The sequence below is a fragment of the Miscanthus floridulus genome, chromosome 5, assembly GCF_019320115.1.
Source record: "Miscanthus floridulus cultivar M001 chromosome 5, ASM1932011v1, whole genome shotgun sequence".
Classification (NCBI taxonomy): domain Eukaryota; kingdom Viridiplantae; phylum Streptophyta; class Magnoliopsida; order Poales; family Poaceae; genus Miscanthus; species Miscanthus floridulus.
In genome coordinates this window covers 11087786-11097810 of record NC_089584.1, presented here as the reverse complement: position 1 = coordinate 11097810, position 10025 = coordinate 11087786, and the positions used below count along the sequence as shown (strand labels likewise).

General features: G+C 46.1%; 1 protein-coding gene and 1 pseudogene across 1 annotated transcript; one reads left to right on the top strand and one right to left on the bottom strand.

Annotated features, from left to right (window-relative positions):
* The first annotated feature begins 13 nt into the window (after nt 1–13).
* Nucleotides 14–2114, top strand: LOC136454234 (uncharacterized). The gene is made up of 3 exons (XM_066454731.1): nt 14–316; nt 1059–1515; nt 2080–2114. The coding sequence occupies exons 1-3, from the start codon at nt 14–16 to the stop codon at nt 2112–2114; spliced, it is 795 nt and encodes a 264-aa protein (XP_066310828.1).
* Nucleotides 2115–3111: 997 nt separating this feature from the next.
* Nucleotides 3112–9655, bottom strand: LOC136449497 (uncharacterized; annotated as a pseudogene).
* Between the last annotated feature and the right edge of the window lie 370 nt (nt 9656–10025).

Sequence of the window (10025 nt, the reverse complement as noted above, 5' to 3'; positions counted from 1 at the left end):
CCCAGAGGCGGGGATGGGGCCTTGGCCGTCGGATCTAGTCGCGGGGGGTGTGGGTGCCGGATCCGGCTCCGTTGGTGGCGGGAATGGCGCAGCGGCCGGTGGCGGCGGCCGCGAGGCGGACTTGCACGTGCCGTCCCCCGCGCGCGGCTGGGCAGGGGAGGGGAGGGGGGCCGAGGGGAGGGGAGGGGAGGGGGAGGCGGGCGCCGGGGCCAGGGTGGCCGCCGGCGCCGGCGGTGGCGGCGCGGGGGTGGCCACCAGGGGCAGGCGGAGGGGAGTCACACCGCCGGCTAGGATTCTTCTTTTGTTCCTTGCACTCGTAACTTGCGTGGAGAAGTAATTGCCAAGAAAGAGATCAATCAATCATAGTTATGCTGCGAAAAAAAGGTTAGCGCCCGTCTCTCTTACAACCTTTTGCTCACCCCACACTCCACTACCTGAGTCCATTTCTTCAGTTAAACTCATCCATGCATGTATGGATGATGATGATACCAATGGAGTTAGCACTTGGGACAAATATCTGCCAAAGTGGAGCAAGAGCAATAATCAGAGATTTGACTCATCTATCTACATATCTAGCAGTGCAAAGTTTAAAAAAGTTACTACACATATATATACTCCCAGTGCATGCACCTGATATTCAGGCATGTTTTCAATGCTCTGAGTAGCGTGCACATGGCTGCTGCTGCTGCAAGAGTAGAAGATGGCCTACACGGCTGCATTGCATATAACAGATCTGCTCTGCTCGTGCATGCAGAGATGGATGGAGATAACGTTAAGAATGCATGCACCGGGACAAGGTGGAAGCTTAGCAGTCTCCAACAACCACACCAGCTTTTTGTAACAGTCTGATCAGCAGCGATTGCTTCTGCCCACGCAAGTCCTGTCTGTCTCGTCGTGCCTAAAACTTGGATGGGCTGCTGCCTACCCAACTGATGCTTCCCCCTGCTTCCACAAGCAAATGCTGTCGGCAAACTGATACTGCTACTGTAGTACATGAGACTGTCTCCAACCATGAGAGCGCAAATATGAGACCCATTCCAGATCTGAGTCGCGTACAGGAAAATACGTCACAGACCCAAATCCCTTGTTCTCCAACGACGAACCCAAAACAAGACTCAGCGCTCCTCGCCGGCGACGCTGCTCCGGCCCCAGCCTGGTCCCCGCGCGCCTGGTCCTCCCTTTGTCGCCAAGCAGCACCACGGCCACGCCCTTCCTCCAGCGAGCCCTCCGCGCTGCCTCCAACCGAATCCCGCGAGCCCTCCGCGTCGCCTCCAGCGGATGCACTGGAGGAGCCGGCCGGATCCGGGGAAGAGAAGGCAGGGGCGCCGGGGAAGGAGCCGGCCGGCCGGATCCGGGGAAGAGAAGGCAGGAGCTCCTCCGGCCGTGCCCCTCCTCCCCAGGCGCAGCGCCTCCAGCCCCGCCTCCAGCGCCCCCTCCGGATCTGCGCGCAGGTGCAGACGACGTCGGAGGAGCCGCTCCCACAGGGGCACGCCTCGCCGCGATGTCGCCAGGGATGTGAGCCGCTCGCTGGGGATCCACACAGACTCGCCGAGGGAGCAGAGCCGCTCGCCGCGACCTCACCGGGATCCGCTTTTGCAGGAGCACCAGGTCGCCTACCCCTGCTCCTTCCGATGGCGGCCGGGCGGATCTGGGCCCCACGACGGCAGCCGCGCCTCCACCGACCTCCATCGGCCCCGCCCCTGTGCAGCGTCGGTCGCTCCTCCCTCTCTCTCTCCAACGTTTTGCGTCGCCGAGAACGACGACGCTTTTTTGCCTTCCCACTCGGTTCCTACGCAAAATGGGTGCCGTCTTTACGTCTTCCGTTGGAGCGTAATTTTAGGACGTAAAATACTGTGCGCGAGATATTTTGGGTATAGGTCGCCTTTTGCCTTCCCCGTTGGAGACAGTCTAAAGCTGGAGTAAATAAGTCATGCAGCTAAATGAGCTAAAGGAACTAAACTGCGCATGCGGTCAAAAGTTTCAGCGTTTCAGTGTTTCGTCGCTGTTGCGTTGGGTTTGTGTGTGAGTGTGTCTATCTTCTACTTGTATATAATTGCATTTGTATTGATTTGTCAGCAGGTCAAGAATGGATTGATTTCCAATTGCTAATCTGAAAAAGGTTCAGGTACAGGAGAGACTATCAGACAGAGTCGGCTTGCCGAATCTTCGCTGAAACTGACTGAATTGTTGATTTGAGAAAAATACTGTTCCGGCTGAAAAAAATAAGCCGAACAAGCCGGTTTCTGGGTAAGCCGAACGGGGCCTCTGATTGCATGCCATTCTCTACATCATGGAATTCAAAGGGTGTGGCTGCCTACCTAAAGGCTAGCGTGATAGTAACAAGCCTGGCCAATTTTTGAGACGTTATAAACACATTATTCATTACTGATATGTCGATAGTAACAAACCTGCCCAATTCTCTGAAGTTTTGATTGACAAAAATGTGCGTACCTAACGTATTTGCGAGGCCGACTGGAAGTTTGCTCGGTTCACTGATGAAGAAAATTTTGTTCCGTTTTCTTCAACAAATTTACACAACAGCAATTATAACTGTGCTATTGATGACCTTTGTACTTTCCAATTCCTTACACATTACTCATCGAGTCACAAACCAAAAGGCGATATATAAAAAAGTTTTAAATCTCCAGCATAGTTACATATTATTTCATTAGTTTCAGTAAAAGCATTGGCCACTCTCTTCAAGTGCTAAATTTGTTGCTCTACTCGTGGGGTTCTATAAAAAGTGCTGAATTCTTGTATGATCTGTGAAGTAATTATCCTAGGTGATAATTAGGTGTAGTATTTCGGAGGAACAGAAATGCATTTTGCATTCACGTTTTAGTTCATAAACCAAAACGTGTATTTACAACAACAAAAAAAACACTTCTGCATATTACGTTATAAAATTCAATATGGACTTTATTTTCATGAAGTGCAAAAATTTTCTTCTGGTGAGATAGTAATGATGTAAATTTTGCCAGCGAAAGGTAGAACAATACTGTTCGTGCACAAGTCCAACCATCTGGGGAAATAAAATAATAAGGATATCACAAGATGCTCTGATCACACATATGAACGATCAAAATTTGCGAAGTACCAAAAATACCAGTGAAGGAAATTTATCAGGACAGACTGCATGATGTGGAAAAACTTGTTATGTGTAACAACTGCCTTGCACCGCACGGCTGCCTGACCAAATACAAGGAACAACGATATTACTTAGCATGCTTCGGATCTATCCAGCATGGTCACAGGATCTAAGTAAATCATTCAATTTGTCTCATACAAAAAGATTGCTCTTCTAATCTCACACTATAATCTCAATTCACAGACCCGCCTCGAATCAGCAGATCATCAAGCCTTGCATCCCTTGTGTCCCCTCTTCAGTGACTTTGTTAGCTTGTATTGTGTTGATAGCACTGGCAATGTTTCCCTGGATCATAGTTTTCCAACAAATCTCAATCAGAAGCACAGTAAAGATTAACAGGACAAAGCACCATAGTAGGCTCTCTACATAACACGCTTAAATCAAGTAGAAAACTTGATATGAATCAAGAGGTTACCCTCCAAACTCCAAGCTTTGTGCGCAGACCATGCCACTGTGCCATCCCAAAGATCCTCTCCGTATGCTGACTAAAATTTACATGGCACACCATAAATTAACCAAAATAACAACATACAAAATAACAACATAACATCATATGAATGAACAAAGAAACCTTGATCCACTGCCAAAAGAAGAAGATAGTCTGCAAAGTCTTAACGACATGAATACCTGACGATGACAGTCTGGTTAAGCTGGTCAACCTTGCAATCCAATATCTTGGATGCAATTGCCTTTACAATCCATTGCTCCACCTCGTCATCATTGATCTAATGAAGAATTACAGAAGTCAATAAAAATTCCAGCAAGGTTAATAAAAGCTATTTGATTGAATGAACAGCAAGTAAAATGGACAATTTACCTTAAGTTCAACAGTGATTGCAGAATAAGGGATTTCGCCAGAGCAACGGCTGCTCAGATCGAGCAAAGACATGAGGCGCATCTTGGTTACGCACTCCTCATGGACGAGTCCTGTCGATTGTTCATCAAAAGTCAAAGAAATGAAGCCAAGATGTAAGAGATATTTGAGTTCACAAGGAGAAAAAAAAAACATAGGTACTGGTCTGGTAGAGAAGATACCATAATCTTTCAGCAAGGCAGAGTTTGCACTCTGAAACAATCAAGCCTCTTAGTAAGGAATATCTTTAGAAGCTCATAAACCAACTGATACTTTTTGTCCTTCTCAAGCTGTGAAACAGCTGGCATGTTGAGCATATCACACTGCAATTACAAAGTTCCATCAATCAAGCATGCTGATTGTTAGTACAAACTAAAAAGCTAATAAAGGATTTTACGATGTGCCTAGACCACATTCATGGATTGTCAAGATCAAAATTTGAAACAACTCGATATATTCATTATTCACAGTCATCGTTAGCATACAAGAGATTAAGTGATATTATGGAAGAGTAGCTGGTTGAGTTGGAAACGTACATGATCATCTATCTAAGCAAGACAATAAAAAAGGGAAAAAATATTTGGAACTTGGAAGGACACCCCCATGTCAACTCTGCCAACTTATAATCACACAAGCTCAGGACCGAGAAGATACTGAGAGCACCAACACTGGTTACATGTAAGCTGATGGCATTAGAGCATCTTTTGTCCGTGAAACTAATGCTAGCATTAATAACAACATACAACAGTAAACACATTTGGATAAATGATGTAAGAATAGCATCCTATATTGCAAGAAGGCACTAATGAACAGCTAAGGGAAAAAATTATCCTTCTGAGGATTATATATCATGATTTTTTTCTCAGAATCAATATTACAGATGCACGGACTGGAGTAAACAAGCACCTGAAAGAGATTAGACGATTTAACAAACTCGATGATCGCCACGACAGCCTCTTCCTTTGCATCACCAATTGTAGCTGATTCATCATCTGACCCTTTGAATGTGGCAAGGTACTTGTTGAGAAAGTTGAAGTACTCCTTAGCCATGCTGTCAATCATAAGAGAAAATGATTTACTTGTATCAGCGCAAAACCACACCAGATAGGCAGCAATCTATCTATAAAGCTCTCTAAACGTGGTGAGTTTATGAATAGTGCCATCCCGTCCTCCCCTCACAGTTCCCTGTTCATCTACAGCGCCTTCTTCATGCCCGTCCGATTTGACTCTTGCCATCAGATGAACGCCATGCTCGCCTCCATCGTCCACCGCACCACAGGCCCCACAGCCCATTAGCTCAGCACCTACCACTCGCGCCACAGGGGCGCCTCACAACCACGACCACAAAAAAGAAAACGGCGGCGATGGCGACGAGGAAGCCCGCCGCTCCTGCCCCCCCCCCCCCCCTGCTGCGACCCCGCCTACGCCGCTCCTGCAGGCCCCGCCGGTTGCTGCCCCACCTGCGAACTCAGGCTGCTCCGCCGCTCCTGCGCCCTCCGCCGGCTGCAACCTTCGCACGCCGCAGCCAGTGGCCAGGCTGCCCGGCACCAGCGCCGTGCGACGTGGCCCGCTAACAGCACGGAGCCGCCTCCGGCCATCTCACTTGCGGGTCGCGGAGGCGCGGCCCCACAGCACCATCGCCGCGGCACGGCCCTGGAGCAGCCCCACACGTCTCCGTCCTTATCCGTTGCATAGCAGCTGGACTGGTGACATCCCCCTTCAACCTCAAAAGCAGATCACATCGCGCAGTGCCTCGCCCGTGCCTACGGCCCTCTTCCACGGCGGGCGTGGAGCGCCAGCGTCCCCTTCGACCCTCGCCACCAGGTATGCTCTCCTTTCTCCCTCTTTTTATTTTCCTATTTTTCCCAGACAACATGCACACGCCTACTCAGTACATATGCATTCAGATGTGCAGACCAATTACATGGAACCTTCTACATATTTCAGATTGGCTGCCTATAACTTTCTGAAGGTGTGCTGGTGCTAATCCTAAAAAGGGTGTGCTGCTGTCAATCCTAAAAAAAAAGGTATGCTGGTGTCACTTAGATAGGATATTACATATGGTTTGCACATTTCAGTGCCATGGATACACTAAATTCAGCATGTTCTTATTAACAATATATTTCAGATTGTTTGCCTATAACTTGCTGAAGGTGTCCTTGTGCTAATCCTAAAAAGGGTATGCTGCTATTAATCCTACAAAAAAAAAGTTTGGTGACTTTTTCATTCTGCTGATATCAGTTAAGGTATTTACAATATTACCGGTCTTCTGGATTCCTTTTTTTTTTAGCATGTCTGGATTCCTTTGTTCAGATACCTAAACTCAATTGTTAGTTGTGACCCCCAAAAAAGTGCCCAGTTTAATTCTGACGTTGGGGGTATGTACCTGCTGCTGGAGGATCTTCTCTATTTCCTGGAATAATTCTACGAGTCCAATTGTACACCAAATAGCTTCAGATTTTCCCCCAAATGGCTACATCCCGTGTTCTATTTTACCATGATGATTCTTCGATTTTCCCTTTCTGCATCTAATTATGACACCATTGTTACATATACATATGTTTTGCATATTTCAGTGCCATGGACACACTAAATTCAGCAACCTCTTCTTATTAACAATATATTTCAGATTGCCTGCCTATAACTTTCTGAAAGTGTAAAAAAGGGCAGACCCAGTGCCGGAGGCTCCCACATGAGTGGGGTCTGGGGAAGGGAAAAACCGAGGCAAGCCTTCCCCCTACAAAATCTGCGGAGAGGCTGCTTTACATATGTTTTGCATATTTCAGTGCCATGGATACACTAAATTCAGCAACCTCTTCTTATTAACAATATATTTCAGATTGCCTGCCTATAACTTTCTGAAAGTGTGCTGGTGCTAATCCTAAAAAAGGGTGTGCTGCTGTTAATCCTTAAAAAAAGGTATGCTGGTGCTACTTAAATAGGATATTACATATGGTTTGCATATTTGAGTGCCATGGATACACTAAATTCAGCATGCTTTTCTTATTAACAATATATTTCAGAATGGCTGCCTATAACTTGCTGAAGGTGTCCTGGTGCTAATCCTAAAAAAGGTTATGCTGCTGTTAGTCCTAAAAAAAGGTATGCTGGTGCTACCTAAATAGGACATGTGCCTTCTATTTCACTATGCCTTGCCATGCCAACCATCTGAATTGTGTTTTTTAAATGTCTCAACTTTCTTGCCCCTAAAACTCTATACGAACTCAGCTACGCTCCATGGTACAAGCCACGTATCCATGCTGACCTCGCTTAAATACGATTTATCAGTCTTATCATGTCGATCAAAACGGTAGAACACATATAGTTCAAAATTTGGTTCTACCATGCCAGGCTTACCAGTGCTTATACTAAATAAAAGCAGGGGTTCCTTTCTGCTGCCAGGCACCATTTTATTATAATAATGAAACAATACGCGGAATTGTTATACATCCATTTACTCTGGACATGCTCGGTATGAACATAGTTCCCTTATGCCGATGTAAACCTAAATTCTTCTGTGGAAAGAGTAGTAATGCCTAAATTTACACAGGGATGGTACCCCGACAGGTCAACATGTCAAAGGTCATCGCCCACACAGGACATAACGGTAAATGCTATCCCTTTGCTCTATTATGTTTTCAAACACCTGCTGAAGCGTTTAATTTTTGAATTCATCTACATGTACATACAAGCTAGCCCGACAAAATAACGACAGGAATAATCCTTTTAATTTGTATTGAGCAGCTCATTCACTAAACTTCACCCTGTACAGAAAACATTGACCGTACTGTATTCAAATTGTTGTATCAGCATTCAGAGAAATTCCCTATGGGATTAATGCCTTCTTTGTGGCAAACAACCCCATGTGTTCTATGCCAAATTATTCAATCGACATTGAACACTCTGTTTGCCCTTTATGTTGCTTCATACTTTAGTGCAATCTTCATGAATTTATTTCCATATTTGGTTGCTGGAATCATCACATGTTATTTGCCTTATGAGGCATTTCAATATAGAATGATTGTTTTTCTGCCAAAGCTAAGATAGGTACTGAATATAAGTATTTAAATAAATCTAGCGTGCTACTGGATGATGTTAGCCCCATATGTATATATACAAACAAATGTCTTAACTATCTTTTGCCGATGTGTGTGCTGATCTTTACCTTTTGCTTAAGGGCTTCCGCAATGGAGAGGTAAGAAGAGGGTAGTAAGACCCTACTACTAGCAAGATACATTGTCAAGGGAAAGCAAAAACCGGTAATAGCATCATCCAGTAGTAGCACATGGTACATGGCAAAGCACATGGTGTCCAAGAGAAATTGCTTCACTTAGATTTTTTGTGCAAGTACGAAACACTGGATTTTGTAAATTGTCCAATTTCCATCCTTTTCTCTGTATATGCTTACAACGGCCATGTAACTTCAAGATTTTATAATTTTTTGTATCCTCATCAACAACTATGGTACATACGAATGTAATGATATACTATTCTTCTCTTCCTCATGCCCGCGCAACGCACGGGAGCACTGGCTAGTAGACAGGAACTGTGGTGACAAGCCGTAGAGAGAAAAGCATGCCTTACCCCTTGTGGTCCTTGAGGATGCTGGTGACAGCAAGGTAGAGTTCCCTCTGCTCTAAATTGCCAATTCCCCACTCACTGACGAAGATGTCGATGTTTTTGAAAGATGGGATGATGTACTCGGCAGCCTTTCCAGCCATGGCGAGCTCAAGAGCCTTCTTGTAAACAAATGCCTTGCCGTAAGGGCTTGGGAGAAGATTGTACAAGCTGAAAAGACTACACAGATACAGACGAACAGGTCTGTAAGCAAACCCTTGGATGCCACAAACAAACAATCGAATTCTCTGCTACGGTTGTTGCTTACACTTTGAGGCGCAACGCTGGCTTGTCGCCGGGCTGCTGGGTGAGCTTGGCGCAGATGAGGTCGGTGATCTGCAGCGCCTGATCCTCGGATCCGGCCTTGGTGACGAGGCTGCAGATGACGGAGAGAACGCACTCCAGATCTACATAAGCAGAGTTAAAGAAAACGCACTCCAGATCTACATAAGCAAAGTTAAAGTCTGAAGCACATAAAATTCTGAATTGGGAGAGAGAAGGAAGGTACCTTTGTCCGCGACGCGCGATGGGGAGGTGAGGAGCAGGTCGGCGGAGGCGAGCATGAGAGAGGCCATGTCAAGCCAGCGCCCCGCGAGGATGTGCTCCTGCGTCTCGAGGCAGAGGCGGGTAACCTCGGGGTCGGCGACCTCCGGACCCGCATCGGCCCAGGCGAGCTCGGCGGTGAAGCGGACCACGGCCAGCATCGGCTCCTCCTCCATCGTGTTCACGATGGTCGCCATCTTGTTGTTCCTTCGCTGCGCGTGAGCCGGAGCTGCTGATGCCGCCGTGGCCACCGGAGATGGTGAAGGGAGGAGGGGATTGGGCGCGTGGGGCGGAAGTGGCGGCGGGAGGAGAAAACCCTAAAGCCCGATGCGATGCGGCTTAACACCGCCCAACGACGCCTTGAGCCCCACAAGTCATTCTCCCAACCTTAAAATTCCAGCCGTGGGATAAAAAATCGACGGACCACGGTGTGCGGCTTGGGCTGGTACTCCTGACTCCTGAACAAACTCAAGGACTTGCAACAGTTTCCTATTGCTAACCACAGAGCATGTCACGAACTCGCACCTGTTTGTACACATATACACACAATCTAACAACATGTTTGAGTCCATATGCAACTAACAGTTAATTAACAGCTAAAAAGTAGCTGATGACATTTTGAATTTTTAGATAATATATACTCCCTCCATCTCAAATTATAAGCCATTTTCATTTTATCAAAAAGTCAAAACATCTCAAGTTTGACCAAATTTATATAATAAAATAATAAAATTTATGATACCAAATAAGTATCATTAGATTCTTCATTGATTATATTTTCATAGTATACCTATTTGATGTCTTAAATTTTTGTAATTCTCTTTATAGTTTTAGTAAAACTTGAGATGATTTGACGCTACAAGA

Coding starts and splice junctions, on each gene's coding strand:
- LOC136454234 (XM_066454731.1), top strand. CDS start 14: ATGGGGCCTTGGCCGTCGGATCTAGTCGCGGGGGGTGTGGGTGCCGGA. Junction 317..1,058: donor TTCTTTTGTTCCTTGCACTC/GTAACTTGCGTG, acceptor AGTCGCGTACAG/GAAAATACGTCACAGACCCA. Junction 1,516..2,079: donor GCCGCGATGTCGCCAGGGAT/GTGAGCCGCTCG, acceptor ATTTGTCAGCAG/GTCAAGAATGGATTGATTTC.